This window comes from Epinephelus lanceolatus, chromosome 11 (assembly GCF_041903045.1).
Source record: "Epinephelus lanceolatus isolate andai-2023 chromosome 11, ASM4190304v1, whole genome shotgun sequence".
NCBI classification, from domain to species: Eukaryota; Metazoa; Chordata; class Actinopteri; order Perciformes; family Serranidae; genus Epinephelus; species Epinephelus lanceolatus.
The window spans coordinates 27144297-27160544 of record NC_135744.1 but is presented as its reverse complement, the minus strand read 5'-3'; the positions used below and the strand labels follow the sequence as shown (position 1 = coordinate 27160544).

The window sequence follows — 16248 nt, the reverse complement described above, 5'->3', positions numbered from 1 at the left end:
AGCAAATGTACATGTAGTGCGGATGGGAGTGGTGGTGGATGGGTCCAACAAACACTGACCTTCACCGGTTAGAGTGGTGTTTGGATTCCGTAAGATTATAAAGCCAAACCCTGTTCTTTTTTCCTAAACCCAAGCATATGATTTTGTTGCTTAAACCGAACCAAGGGTTAGTTGTTGGAGGATAAAAAACATCAATTCTCACTGTTGTACTGACGTAGCACATTTATTTTGAAAGAGACTGTGTGTAAACCGTAAAGTTTATTTTTTAAGAAGACAACGTGTGTAACAGGCACAACTTGACATGGTGTCCCAGAACGTCAACAACCAACGCACCCAGGGTACCTTTCATGTCGTATCTGGACGTGGAAAGTCCATGACAAAACATCAGTACGTGATAAGGTTGGGGTGAGAATGTGTTGAGATGACTTGTATGCTGTAGGATAGGTGAAGTGGTACCCTGTTTGGCAACCAAGTTTGTTGCCACAATTATGCTGCTTACATTTGCTGGGCATACTGCATTGTTTTGTTTTTTAAATGCACTGGTAAGGTTATATAAATATGGGTTCTGGTTCAGCAGCGATCTGACCAAGTTGTTAGTACTTAGGCCAGGATATAATGATGTCATTGTCCAGTAGCATGTTTCACCATGAACATTGTCATATGCCATTCCAGAGGACATTGCCCAACTCTGTTTACCTGCATGCAACTAAAGCCCACTCAGACATGATTGGTCAATACTACCTGGACTGTAAACAGACTACAAAGGGAAACCAGAATGCTCTGATACCAAATCATGTCCCGTTGGTTGGAGATTATCCATCGCTTACCCCAGCATGCAGTGTGCAGTGCTCTGTACTCCCTGGAGAGTCTACCACAAGCTGTTAAATGGGCTTGAATCTACCTCACTCTTTAGCACAGACATCTCACCAAGAACATTAAGTCTGAATAAATTACAAAAACTGAAAAGTAGCTGCATGTACAAAGATCAGCATTTACTGTGGATCTCACAACTTGAAATCAGAGCTAACCTAAACCATAAAATGTCTGTATACTGACTCAAAATGGAATACATTCATTTACTTCAGTATTATATAGCACTGGTGCAATCATGTTGACTGAAATCATGAAGATAAATTAGAGGCACTTTCCCGTAGTTATTAAAGGTAATTGACCTTGATGGAGTCCACTACTGTAATCAGTCTGAAAGCTTCTCTCTGTGAATGTCTATCTATTTTCACTTATCAAGAGACGACTCTGAGGTTCAGCTGCTTGTCGCTTCCTAAACAGGAAGAGCCGGGGATCCTACAATGTCTTTGTTTGAAAAGACATGAAAAATAGCAGGACCAACTACTGCCTGTCACAAAATATTTTAATTGCCCTCAGAGGTGTTGCTACAGATGCACACTAAAGCCACCTCAGAGTGGGCGTTAATAAGGTGAAATGAGCCACCAACATTAAAGTAGACCTTTTCATGATAACAGTAACTCTCTGCCTGCATTAAGCGGCTGATGGAAATATAAATCAGTTCTATATGCAGCTGGTGTGCAGGATGTAGTGTAGTGATAGGTGGGAAATCATTATATGATATTAAGCATCCAAGCGGCCGAGCTCTGTCAGGACTTGGACTTGAACCCCCTGAAGTTAATTGCAGAGAATCAACAAAAGGTCAGAGACGAACTCCTGCATGCATGGAGTGCACTCAGATATCGAGGACCTAAGTTGTTGAACATTCAATATTACCAAGAAGCTTGGCTCAAAGAATTTAGATGATTATTACTACGGGCTGCCATCCAGGTTTTCAAAGGCTCAATTAATGGACCATTTTGCGTGAACTTTGGATTTGATGTTTGAGTGGTTGGGACTGGGAAATGAATGCTGCTGTGGGAGGCACCTGCTTCCACCTCCACTCCTTCGTACATGACCTTTCAGACACAATATGACCTCTTTAATAGCAACAATTCCTAATCACAAATCCTTACATATATATACAGTTATATATCCTTACACATGTTCACAGCAAGACTCCCAATTTATTCGCATTGAATGAATTTACAAAGCAACAAAGCATATGCTGTGATTACAAAATCTGTATACACCTCTAACATGTAAATGAGAGCAAATTGCAATCTGTTGAATATGTCAGAGAGTGGATACAAATGCAAAGAGGTCCTGCTTTTTTCCCTAAAGATATATTTAGGTTGCCATACTGTTTATCTTCCAGACCATTGACTTTATACTGCCCACACTGAGAAGTGTCTCATAAGTCTATCTCAGGCACACCCCATGTTACAAACAGCAACATGTTTTCTTGAGCCTCAATCCCGGGGCACGAGATCAAGTCTGAACCTCTATCCTGGATTATACTTGTGGCCTTTGGGACACTCCTAATCGTGAATGACTCCAACTGAAATGAAGGTCAAAGGGAAACTGGGATTTGATTGAGCTCAGTTTTGTCACACTCTACAGTACATTACAACAGTCGGCATTTTTCGGCGCTTGATACATTCAGACTTGGTTGTAGATCTACAGGATGCACCTATAATATTTCCACAAACAATAAAATTATCCTTTAAAACTTTCTTATATTTGTAACCTAGAGGAGATATCTAAAAGTGGACTACAGTTTGCTTTATCTTACAAATGTTCAGATAGAGGTTTACATAAAGCCTCTGCATGTTTTACAGTGTAGAATCCTTTGATAATACAAACTTCATCCAGCTCCTTTGAGGAAATGGAAAATCATTGTAGTTTTGGCACAGATAAAATGAAAGCTAGATACAATGCTTGCTAACTGCCATACAAAACAAGAAGGGAAGACAGCTGCTGTCTAGTGCCGTGTTACCGTACCTTGCCTGCATGCCTGGAGGCTACAGGCTCAATTTACAGTCTGCCTCAGTTCCATGGGTATTAAACAATTCAAAGGAAATGTTGACTTACAAATTGATGGTGGCGGTGGATTCCACTCTGCAGATAGCTGATAGGTGTTAACACTGTGGTTAAGTAGAGCCATGTCAGGTGGAATTTCATATGTTTGTCAAATGTGTGGGGCACATATGTGGACTCACATGGTCAGGATGGGGTGGGAGGACATAGAGGATGAGCCGAGAAAAAGACGCGGGAGCAGTTGTGTCACATTCAGTTAAAATCAGCGGTTGCCCATTGTGCCTTTTAGCACTGTGTTGCAATACATTTGTCACAGTTGTCGCTGTTTTTTATGGGCTAAATGGGAGTTAAGTGAAATAGCCGTGCCATGTTGTATATTTTGTTATGACAGGAACAGTATTGACATTTGCTTGGAAATACGTACACAGTCAGAAAGATACACCAACACATACACATTTGCAACCCCCCCCCCCACACACACACACACGCAGATAATGAATATGTCAAAATAATCATCTGTAGCTGCAGAGGTTAACTAATAATTACACTCTCCATATGTTTACAAAAAGAAGCGCTAAAAATTGAGCACAGAACATCATTATAGTATATCTCTGTGACTTTGGTGATGAAACGATGACCTGCAGGTAATTAGCACAGATGTTTGTGGCATACTTGGTAAATTGCTTTCTGTATATGAATATAAATGTACCGAGGAACAAACCAACTGAGGAATCTCAGCTGCTTGATAAGCTTCCACACGTCTGCTTTGTTTCGTCTAAGGTTGTGATTTTGAACGATAGCCAGACAGTCAAAACACAAAAGTACAACAACCTCCTTTCTTTTTAATTCTTGGAAAACTTGGCTGACCTTCGGGACTGGCACAAAGACATAAAAGAAGAAGACAGAGGTGGGAGGAATAGATTGTTTGTTAGGCTTTAGTGTTGGCGAGCAAAACAAAGCAGCAGATTGTGGCATGGATGAGACAGGCTGTACCAACTAATACTGATGGTTACAAAACCATTGTCCTGCCTACATATTTGTTTGTGTTTTCACACTACTGTCACATTCTCCATTTGTTTTAATGACTTTGATGATGGCTCAACGTGAAGCATGAGGTTTGTTATTTCCTCCGCGTTGGACTGATGTATTGGTTTGACCTTTGATATCGGCCGGCGATGCCATTTACCACCCGCGTGATTGAGAGTCCTTCCTGAATGCTGCTGGATGAAAACCAAATATGCTGCAATGAATTTAATGAAAATGTTATTTTTTTCTGCTAATTGTTCAATAATAGTCGTGTAAATGCAGGAATACATTCCTGAGTCCCCCCTACACTTGAAAGAGAGGAGATCATTCTATTCTAAAGGAGCTGTATGCACATTCAGAGCTATGATTCCAGCCTGCTCACATCCCCAGGTCATCAAAAACCAATGCTCTGTCACACCCCTTGGCTTGTAATATCTAAAGGCACCCTGTAGTTGAGAGCAACTGATGTAGTACAAAGAGTGAGAAAGTCCACTTAAGGTGCGAGGGAGGGGAGGTGGATGGGTCAAAGAAAACAAGACATTCCCCCAGGAGACCACAGTTAGTGCTCTTTGTTGAAACCAAACATCAGTGTCGATGATCTCCTTTTCAAAACCTAACCAAGTAGTTTTGTTGCCTAAACCAAACGGTGACCGTTTCGCAACATTAGCCACGTGTGTTTTTAGCAGTGCATCACATAAGCCCCGTTTCCACCAAACACTTTCGGTATGGTACCTTTGGAACCAAAAGTAACCCCTCAGACATGGTACCTAGACCTTAGTGTTTCCACCGTAGACAGTTCTCTTAAATGTGGGCAGAGTTGTTGTCGCTCACTGCTCCGTCCAGCACTCACTGTGTTTCCTCATCACCGGTGACACAGATGGAAGTCTGTGCTTCGTTTATTGTCTACAGAACGAGGCTGCACGTCGACATTTTCAGAACAAAATAAAACAGGCTGCAGTGAGAGTCTCTCTCTCTCCTTGGGATATTTAAAAATAGCGGGTTTGTGCCTTTAGTCCTTCTCAGGCAAACTTGGGGGTTTAGTGTTGCCGGAGCCCACAGAAAAGATACATATTAGAATACATGCCGTTCACCTAACCCGGTTGAAATTAATATATATAAACACTTCAAGATCCACTCATTATTAAAAATGTATATCATATAAAAACTAAAGTGATGGTCAAACCGGTCACAGTCAAATTTAAGGTGTGCTGATGGATTCACATCGTCAACTCATGCACTGAGTAACATTACAAGTTAACATTCCACCTTAAAAGTTGCCAGCAGTCGGCCCAGTGAATTACATAGTTACAGTTTACTAATAATGCTCTTAACAGTGGTTACATGAGCTGTCCTCTACTGACCAATCAACGGACTGCAGTGTTCACAGCTCCACCTTTTAGTACCAGATCTGTGTGCTAGGTACCCCTGCAGAGGGGGGACCAAAAATGGGGACGGTACGGAACGGTTCCATCAGTACCATCCACAACTTTTCACAGTGGAAATGGGAAAAAAAGCGCACTGAACTGTACCGTACCGTTCTGCTCAGTGGAAACAGGGCTATAGAGAGGCTAAATGGTGCCCATAACATCACTATGAGAGACCAGAGTAGGTGTGACAAAGTGTTTTGTTTTATTTGAGGGGATGAGAATGGCTTAATCATTCAGGGTCTGGGACGGGATAGTCTGCACATGGTTCTCAATATGGAGGTGGCCTCGCTGGCAGCTAGCAGCTAACGGTGCTAACTCAATAAACAGTGCTAACAGAGCTAACAATGTTAACCAGGGAAGAAACTGGAGGGTGGATGCTACGCACCCGCGACACCACTGTCCCACAGTGCAGAGTGGCAGTGATGAGCTAGCCAGTGGGATACACTCATGCACTTACATGCATGCAGCTGGAACAGCTACCACAACATCAAACAGCATGACTTCATTTTCTGCTCAGGACGCCATTAACCCACTATATCTTTACATGGTAAATAATTGCTACACGAATGTTCTGAAAGACATATACAGCTCCTAAAGCATGGTCCTGCAATCTTACAAGTATCTTTCCTAGGGTGTTTTGGTAAGTGAACACAGATAATTTATAGGGCATAAAATCTGAAAACTTTAAAACATTTGTTGGCAGCTCCTCTCTAAAACGTTGGTATATAAAACATGCGTTGATGGAATCATCCCGTTGCATCATCGAAATGGACAAGATATGTATTCAATATCCTTCAAACAGCTAGATCTTGCACCAAAATATTACTGTACATACATTCATGTCTGCAACACTTGTCAGGAAGCATGCTGTGAAGGTTTAGCCTTAGGCGGCCGTTTGAAATTCAGGCTCAGATGATGTGATGCGCATCAAACTAGCTGCAATTAGAGAAAATATAGAAAATCAAATAGGACTGGGGTTGAACAACTGCATACTAACATGTAATCTCTCTCAAGGGGAGCCATTATCAAGTTTAATAAAGATCAGCATGTTTTTTTGTTTCTTGTTTTGCTTTGACAAAACACCACTGACAGGAATTATTTACTGTGTGGAAACAAACATGAACAGTGTAAAAAAAAAACTCAGCGTCTGCAAATGTTTGTGATCAAAAAGTGGGCAAAGTTTTGAAAATCTATGTATTGAATCATCCAAGACTGGAAGACCTCTTAAAGTATGTGGCTTGTTTTTATTGGAGCAGCACTAACAGGGTTTACCTGTCATGGACAGTTTTCTGAAATTGTAATTTGCTTAGTCCCATCTACACTGATACAAAGTTCTGCTGTAGCATTTTCTTTTTACTCCTCCAGATTATATTGTACTCTTCCTTTTTTGAGATGCAGTAGCTAAGTTATCACCAGAATTTATTAGAACTGTAAACTAGAGCAGCTCTCCTGTTTCGTCCATAGCATTGCCCTCCTGCTCTTGCAGAATGCTAAAGGCAGCTTGAACACTGTATGGTACATTTTATCCGTGTGCACAGCCTCGGGACAGTAAGGGACATAATAGATAAAGACTACAGAGGACAAACTATTGATTTTCAGGTTAGATCAATACATTACAGCGGCAGGCACATTTGGCTGTGTGTGTAAGCTTGTAACATCGGAAGCAAACAGATTAACGAGACTTAACTTGTTGGAACTAATGGAGGAGGAAAGCAGCTTTTTGATAACAAGCTAACTGCCGGCAAGTAAATATTGTATATCTAATCTAGAAAGTACTTTTTTTGTGTCTTAACTTCCTGAATTATCTAATTGTAATCAGTGTTCACAGCCAAATAAATGTCCTCATAGAGCTCAATGATGAGGTGTGTTGTCTTAAAATATTTAGATCCTCCTCACATATGGAAATACATACACTTTATAATAAACGTCAGATATCTTTTTTCTGCAAACATGACTTTTTACACACACTGTTAGCACCAAATTATCTTCAAATAGCCCCCCCCACAGAGTTTAATGCTCCTTACTCTCTTAAAACAATACTGCATAACAGCACATTTCAATAATGATTACCACAAAGGCACAATTCTTGCAGTTCTTCTAAATGACTCTGCAGCAAATGAAGCTTAACTTGCCGTGACCACTGGACCAATAAGCTTAATGTTAATCTCTTGCTATTATAAGTGTGAAAAGCTTCTGGTAAAAGTCGGGTCTATTATTTTGGACATGGAGGGCTCTTTATGGCAGAAGGAGCAATCAGACAGGAGTTTTTTTTGCGGTGATATCAACGTGTCATGCACAATTAGCGTGCAATTAATTCCTCAAGTTGGAGATGTATTACATCACCATGTATTCACATATATGTAAATGCTCTTCTTAGATGATTTATGTCAGTATTTGAAAATGAAAGGCTCAGATAAGACAGGTAGATGTTTCCCATCATATTCCATCTTTGTTTCTAAAAACAAGATGGCAGTCAAACCACACAAACTCAGCAGTAAGTCATTAATGATTTGTATTATTATCATTGGTTTTAAGGGACTATTTTAGTAGAATTTTTGCATGCTTCCCCCATTGTCTATAAACACTTCTATGTTGCATCACAGTTGATTATATTCCATAGCAAACCATGAGTCTTTAGAATGGTTTCCTACCTTCGAGGCAGCAACTGGTTTCATTTTAATAAACTGAGAACATTTACTTGCAATCACAGAGAGCATTACGTGCACTCCTACTGAAGTTATGTCACTGTTGTGTGGTTTTGTAGCTATAAGGGATCATCTGAAACGTCCACCAGATGATTAAAGGAATACGAAAGAAATACATATTTCAGGTACATGGAATTTTGTTTACATTGTTTATCTTTTTTTCTGATTTTTTTCCACTTTTGATTGTAAAATACTGCATAACTTCACCCCTCTAATGCTCTAAAATCCTTCAAAAGAAATATTCAAAGAACAAAAAAGTTTTTCTTGGAGGCCACAAGTTGACACTGTTTTATCTCAGATGTCCACAAGCCAAAAAGGTCGGGAACAACTGAGTTAGATAAGCTGAAAAATGCATTTCTCTGAAGATAAACTAAAGCACTTTGTCTTATTTTCTCCACAGTTCAACTTTTGGGGATACATTACTTTTCCCAACACATGTGACAGACTGGCGAACCAGTAACCACTGAGCACAAACACCCACTGTGAGTGACTCTGAGAGGGCACAATTTTGTGCCACCTACAATTACATCTGTTGTCACTCATTGATACAGCCTTTAAAAAGACAGAGTTCACCCCCAAATCAAAAACACATTTTTGCTCTTATCTGTAGTGCTGTTTTTAAGTCTAGATTTTTTTGGTGTGAGTTGCAAAGTGTTGGAGATATCGGCTGTGGAGATGTCTACCTTCTCTTGAATAAAATAGAACTAGGTGGCACTCAGAGACTGTACAGTATAAATAATGGATACAGCTACTGGGTCGTCACCTATTGGTTTTTGGACTGCTATTCTGAAGCCTTGAGTTTGGCATTTTGTCTGTTGCCGTCTTGTTTTTTTTGGAGCCAGAAGTGACCATATTTGGATGAGAGGGTAGAGCTGTGGAGGAGCGAGGGTGGTTCTAGCAACACTTCACAAACAGCCTTTCAATCAAGTGGCTTTGTCCTTAAATATGCCTAACTTTAGGCCTTAATAGAAAGTGAATGGGTGAGTTCTAAAATAAATCACCCTCCACACAGGTCACATGAATGCTGAAATTAGCTATAGAGACCAAAAATGTTTTTGTACCAGGCTGTAAACATGTTTATTTCTGCTGTACAGTTGGGTATTTTAACATGAGGATCTGTGGGGACTTACTCTGTTTTGGAGCCAGCCTCAAGTGGCCATTTAATGAACTACAGTTTTTGGCACTTCCGCAATGGCTTCATTTCTCAGCCTCAGAGGTTGCTGCTTGATGGCACTCAGCTTGTGGTGTTCAAAACAAAAATCTTATTTTATGGATATTTTTGCAGTTTTCGACCAGTCACTCGGTTGTTGTATCCGATCAGTATCATAAGTTGCCCTGTAGAGAGCAGTCAAATACTCAAACTTCCCCCACCATTCGGCCCACTCAGGCGTAAAACACCTGCACTTACGGTCACTGCAGAACGGCCCCCCGTAGGTGGTCATGGTGCAGTCACAGGAGAAGCCCTCCCACAGCTGCAGACACACTCCCTGGTGGAGGCAGGAGTCCTCTGTGCAGGTGGTGCTGGGACCTGCAGGGTGTTGACAACAGATTTACCAGGTGCATTCTCACCATTTTGTTCATGCATCTCCACTGTCATCCAAAATGAATAAATGGAGTCATCACTGCAAAATTAGACTGCGGATATTGACAGAAAATATTAATGTGAACTGATTTTATCACTTGTATGTGAATGTATCCTACAAGCTTTTCAGTAAAGGAGGTTCAGTAAGATAATAATAGCAATTTAAACAAGGCAGTTAAGAAAGTTGTTTAACCAGCTTTTGCATTTTGCAACTGATTACTGGTTACTAATTATTAATACATTTTTGTATTCATTTGGAGACACTATCAGGCAGCAATCCTCTGCTGATCATCAAATCTCCTCACTGATAACTCATAGTGTCGTTCGTTGACTTTGCTCAGTCGTGCTCCACAGAGGAAGACATCTATTGATTGTGGAGGCTCCATGACCTTTACCCAAGAGTCACCCTCAAGCCAAACTTTGCACTTATGTAACTACTCTGTCATAACCTGTGCAATGTTTCCTGGGAAGCGATGGCTGCCTGGGGAGATTATTAAGTCATGGCAAAACTCTGTGCTTTACTGAGTGCTTATTTGCTCGAACAGAACTCAACAAAAGCAGCTGGACATTTTTTTTTTTAAAGATTATTTTTCTGGGCGTTTTGCCTTTAATGGACAGGACAGTGTGAGAAATGGGGGAGAGAGAGAGAGAGAGAGAGAGAGAGAGAGAGAGGGGGGGGGGACAACATGCAGCAAAGGGTTGCAAGCTGGAGTCGAACTCGCAACCGCTGCAGCGATGCATCACCTCTTTACATGGGGCGCCGGCACTATCCACTACGCTACCGACACCCCAGCAGCTGGACTTCTTGACTGCAGAGTGATGTTATTATATGTTAGCGTGTATAATCAGACATAATAAAACCACAGATTGTGTTCACCGGCCAATCACAATGGAGCATTTGATATAGCTGTTTAATACCGTAACAAATGCGGTGTAATTAGTTTCGGTGAGCGGTGACTCACTGAGCTCCTCTGTGTTTCGTCTCTGCTCTGACATCAGTTGGAAATGGAAGGAAATCAGATTACAGGTGTTTTAATAACTGCCCAGCATGTTACCGGCCTCACCTCCACAGCTGTGCTCCACCTCTCCAACCTTGTGGAGGGCATCGGCCAGCAGGTCGGGGAGTCTTCCGTTCAGGTCCACGGATGCCAGGCAGCCCTTGTATCCTTCTCGGGATGCTATTAACCTGGGCAGGCTGCTGTACATGCTCTTCCCAACGCCGCCAATGTACAGTTCCCCTGTGGGATAATACAGATGTCAATCAAGATATAATCACTTCATTTGCCACGACCAAGCACATCTTGGTGAATGTTCTAAAACAGGCTGGCTGCACAGAGATCGAGCATGGTGAAGGACAAAAATAATCCGTAAATGAATAAATAACTGGGTGTAAATTTAAGTGGTCCTTTGCAGTTGACTCAACTACCTGTCATTTCAATACCTAATTGTTCTTTTTGAGTTTGACTAAATGTAGAAATAATTAAAGTATGGCATGGATATATGGGAACCCTTTAAAAACAGATAGACTTTATTTTATTTTATTTTTAATAATTCTTTTTTTTATTAATTATTATTTCTAAGTTCTATTAATAAAAAAATTATATCAATATTCTTGTTTTTTGTTTTTTAATTAATTAACTTTTTATTTATTCATTTACAACATTATTATTTCTATTATTATTATTATCATCGCATTTTGTTATTATCTTTCAAATGTCTGTTATGTAATGGAAAGCCTAATTTTATTGTCTGACAACAATCTTCATGATATTCTTCTGGAGAAGCAAACTTTTTTTTTTTAGTTATTGGAAGTAATTAAAAAAAATTATAATTATGACATTGCTGGAAACGAAAACAACTCCAAAGTGCTGAGGATGTATAAGGGTGTAGTGCAAATGTAAGCATAAACACTCTTTATTAGGAACATCCTATCTAATGCTATCTACTGTTCTGCCACAGAGTCTACTTTTATGAGGCCTTTAATGTTCAGTTATTAACACTGCCATAGAGGTGTTAATTCAATTATGTGTTTTAGCACTGAGGTCATCGTTAGTGGTGGTGTTATAGCGGGCTGAATGATATACAGAGGTGTCTAGTATTCTCAACCCCTAATCTATGGGAAAGACAAACATGTTGGAAACACCTCTATATATAACGTACCCCAGTGACCTCAACAGACATAAAATGGAAATAACATGTGTCTGTAAAAATAAATTTCGCAAAGATTTAATTTAGAAATCAGTCCCCAGATCATAACACCGACTCCACCATTTTAAAAGCTGCTGATTGTTTCCCGCTTATCAATTCTGGTTCTTGGTGCATGCTAAACATGTGAAAGGGACCGTTCACTCCAAAATCAAAATGCATATTTTTACTATAACCTATAGTTCTATTTATCCGTTGAGATTGTTTTGGTGTGAGTTGCCAAGGTGGAGATACCTGCCGTAGAGATGTCTGCCTTCTCTTGAATATAATGAAACTGGATGACTAGCAGTGTCTCGATCCAGGAATCATGACGGTTACTCAAGATAATCCACAGACCTTGTTGTGAGCAGTGTCACATGGGAACTATTTTCTTTCTACCAAACTACACCCACAAACTGTATCACCGCACAGAGGAAGCTCGCTCCCCTAGCACCAATAAGGTAGCTAATGTTAAGGCTCAGCTGAGGGGGCAGCATTAATGTATACTTCTTGTGTTGCCAGGAGCACGAGCCGGTCGTCCATGAATAGATGCAGATATGTATTTTAGATATAGGGGTGAACTGTCTCTTTGAACTCTCGCAGATAGACGACAGACAGTCTGTTTTCTCATTACTGTGATATTCAAACAAAACAACAAAAGAGGATTGAGATTTACTATAAAGAGTATTTTTTCATCATTAAATATTGTGGTCATCACCTCCTCCTTATGTTGAACATTAAATTGTGCAAATTACTAGGATAAGTTACCTTTTAAATCCAGGTTGCGTGCTCCACTGGCGTGTTGGGTGACAGTGTGGGAATCAATCTTAAGGATGTGCACATTGTTGTTGTCACGGGAGATCATTACGTTGTGCCACTGGTTGTCACTAAGAGGCTTGTCAGAGTTCCCCTTCATAAGCGACGGCCCATTTCCCAAGTCAAAGACATAATGAATGTACCTGCAGGACAATGCAGATGTTTCCATTCAGTATCTCTTATATAACATCATATCTCAATGCACCATATGCTGTTATGTGATTATACTGTCGCATGTTTCAAACTATTCTACCCATGTATCTAAGTGCACTGCTGTCTATCAGTCTGTGTTATGATAGGCTCATAGTCAGAAATGTACTCTGCTGATGTACATATAAATAACAGTGAATGAATTTAAACACACACGGCAAGGCTGGAGGCAAGTCATCGTGTTGAAATTAAACTTGATCAACACACATTGCCAAAAAAACTAAATCTAATCTGAATCAAAGTTAAGCAGCATCCATGACAAAGCTGCTACACTTCACACAAAACACTGAGCAGCCTGGAAACTATGACAGAAGTGTTGGAAGCCATTTTTCGTCTGTGTTGTCTGTGCAAGCTTCTGCTGCAGGCTCCAGAGCTGAACAAGGCCTCCTGCTGACTAATTGCTTATACTGAGAGAGAGTCTGTGCAAGGTTTGACAGTGGGAAGCTACAGTCGTTGCTTTGCTTGTTCTGTTTCGACAACCTTTCTCTTCTATTCTCTCTGCAACAAAAAATTATTTACAATGAATAAAACATTTGGAACATGTTTGTTGATGGTGAGAATGACCCTGGCACTGTGATAAGGGCAACTATTGTTTTTTGCGCTGGTGCTTCCTTGATCTGCACCTTTCCCTTTTACAAAATTATTTATGATGAACAAATGATTTTAAAGCTATTTTGTGTCTCTCTACAGTGCCGGAGGCTGATGGAGTGAAGATATGAATCACAATTAAGTAATTTGGAGCCCAAGAAAGAAGAAAGTAGAAAAGCACCATTCTACAGTGGCCGATACAACTATGATGCACTGCATATAAAAAACGCTCTGCAAATTTAGAAAAAGACAAGTGCACTGACAGAAAACACAAATGCAAAAGCAACAATTGAGGAAGCGCCAACAGATGCTGACAATGAAACGGGCCCACTACTATGACAGGACCAGTGGACTACTTTACCTATGGAAGAGTAAAGTTCTTGCCTGTTTGAGATGCAAGTAAAATATTAAATATTAACATTTAATAGGCCCTTAAAACCTACTGGAGAACCGGTGATCCACTTGAGCTAGTTCTAAATAGCTTAGCTTAGCATTGCGCCTACATATATAAATGTTTTAACTTTTGTCACTATGGACATGCCACACATCATTAGCTCGGTTAGATTCTCCACAATCAAATTTCAGAAAGCTTTCCATCTGCTGAATTATATTTGGCGGTATGGCTCTGTTCTGGGGCCCCTCTGTCTTTCCTCAGGCCTATGCAGAAAGCCTCTTCCACACACCTCTCTGCCCTTCCATGTGCAAATGAGGTTAGCCTGAGGCAGATATGCAAACCTACCTGCCCTTCCATGTGCCTACATGGAAAGCCTAAGGTAGAGAGAGCAGCAGCAGTATAGTCCATTCAAATCTACCAGTTATCGTGAACAAGAAAAATGGAGACTCTTTCTGTGCTTTCCAATACCCATATTGCCATACTATCTAGTATGCCAGAAAAAGATTTAGTATGTCCCAATACATAATATGTCAAATTCAGTATGCGAAAAATACCCGGATGTTCTACTACATCCAGTCTGATTTTGCAGTCTGCAAGCCAGCATGCTTTTCTGGCTATTCTGACCCACAATCCTCTGCACAGCAGACAATACGTCACATCGACTGAGCTGCAAACAGATGTCACCTTGACAGTTGTCAGAGGCTGCAATGATGGATAACAATGCACTCAAGTAACTAATGACCAGTCGAATAGTAATAATAAGAATATTGATTGTTTAAGTGAACAAAATATTCATAAATATTTCAAACAAGACAAGGACATAACTATGAAAATGAGAGTGACAGAGAAATGCAGATTTAATTTTACTGTTGCAAATATAATATATTAGAATCTACAATCTACTTTAACTACATACATTGCAAAGTAACAACAGCAGAGCTCTCCAGGTAGATCTCCATCTCTAGCGAATTCGGTGAGTGGTGTTTGTTTTATTTCCAAGGTAACGAATATAAAAGCAAGAGGGTCAAAGTTCAGTAATGTTTGTAATGTTATAAAGTAGTTTGTCCCGATTGTGTGCATACAGCCACCACCACCACCACCACCAGTGTCTGGACTCCATGGGGGGATTTATCCTGCTGCCGCTCAGATGTCCCTCAATCACAAAATATCTCCCTCTGGTGTCCAAGCGCCAAAGACTTTTGTTAAATCTTAATCAACACAAATCATCTGTCAATCTGTACACTCATATTCTGTATTAAATATTATCTTCAATTCGCTCTCTTGTCTTTCCTGATTGAAACAATAGTCGGCCATTTCTTAATCAACATCTGTTGATGCTCACTTTCATTGCAGCTTTTGCATTTGTGTTTTCTGTTAATGCACCTGTGCTTGTTGAATTTGCAAAGTGTTTTTGATATGCAGTTTGACTGAACCGTCCTGACTACCATACTGTGCCTTCAGCTTTTCAAGACAAATGTTGTTACACTAAAAGAAATGGCTATACCAGTACAAAACTAAGTAGATATAAATAGTTTGTTCCTGTCCCAAATAGCCCCTTCTATCTTCCCTCAGCCTTGACCTGTATGCAGATTACAGCTCAGTCCACACACCGCAGCACTTACCCTTTGACCAGCTCCACCACAATGAAGTCACTACCATCTCCAGAGTTGTAAAGTATCAGGCCGTCAGGAGTGGTGGTCTTGAACTGGAAGAAAAGGTGCATGGAGGCATAAGCCTGCAAGGTGGAGAAGGCCAAGTAGCTGGCTTGGGTTTGAAAAGTTACAGGATTGGCCACAATGTGCCTCATGCCGAATCGAGCATTTAGCTCGCAGTACGAGATGTCTCCGTTCTTGCACTGGTCCAGATACAGCATCCCGTTGAAGGAGAGAGCTTGCAGATGGCCGATGAAGTTGGAAGGCATCACAGAGATGAAACGCCGCTCTGTCATGATCCCCGTCTCGATGTTATTGAATTCCAGGCGGGTGTGGGCGCCAGTCATGTGGCCTAAGGAACAAAACATGCAGCTTCATTTGCAAAAACCTTTCAATATCACCTTTGTAAGCAAAGCTCCCTTATTCCTACTACGTACCTTCCACTGTCACATTGTCCACAGAGAGCTGCAAATTCTTCCCACGCCGCACCACCTTCACTGTGTGCCACTCATTATCATTCAGCTTCTCGCCTACCAGGAGTACCTCTGGTCCCTTGCCTAAGAGGAGGAAAGCGTCAAGTGACAATCATACCACATCAGCTCAGTGTACACTCTTTTCACATGAAGCTCTCTCTATTCAGGGTGCATATATTCATTCACTTCCAAACCACTCACACACACAGCTGTCAACATTTACCTGCAACCAGGAATATGCTCTCACTCAACACACAGTTAAAGGAGGAATGAAACAAAGGAACTGCAGTGGTAGCTCCTATTATGCA

The 16248-nt window shown here is 40.7% G+C and overlaps 1 protein-coding gene across 8 annotated transcripts in view; it reads right to left on the bottom strand.

Annotated features, from left to right (window-relative positions):
• LOC117262266 (neurexin-2-like) overlaps positions 1-16248 on the bottom strand; it is a 177332-nt gene that overhangs the window by 71596 nt on the left and 89488 nt on the right. For all 8 annotated transcript variants that reach the window (XM_033635109.2, XM_033635144.2, XM_033635126.2 and 5 more), the window contains 5 exons: positions 15905-16024; positions 15438-15819; positions 12576-12766; positions 10688-10861; positions 9450-9569 (listed from right to left, as the gene is read on the bottom strand). In XM_033635109.2, the coding sequence (XP_033491000.2) occupies positions 9450-9569; positions 10688-10861; positions 12576-12766; positions 15438-15819; positions 15905-16024 (987 nt within the window). The remainder of the gene's footprint in view (positions 1-9449; positions 9570-10687; positions 10862-12575; positions 12767-15437; positions 15820-15904; positions 16025-16248) is intronic.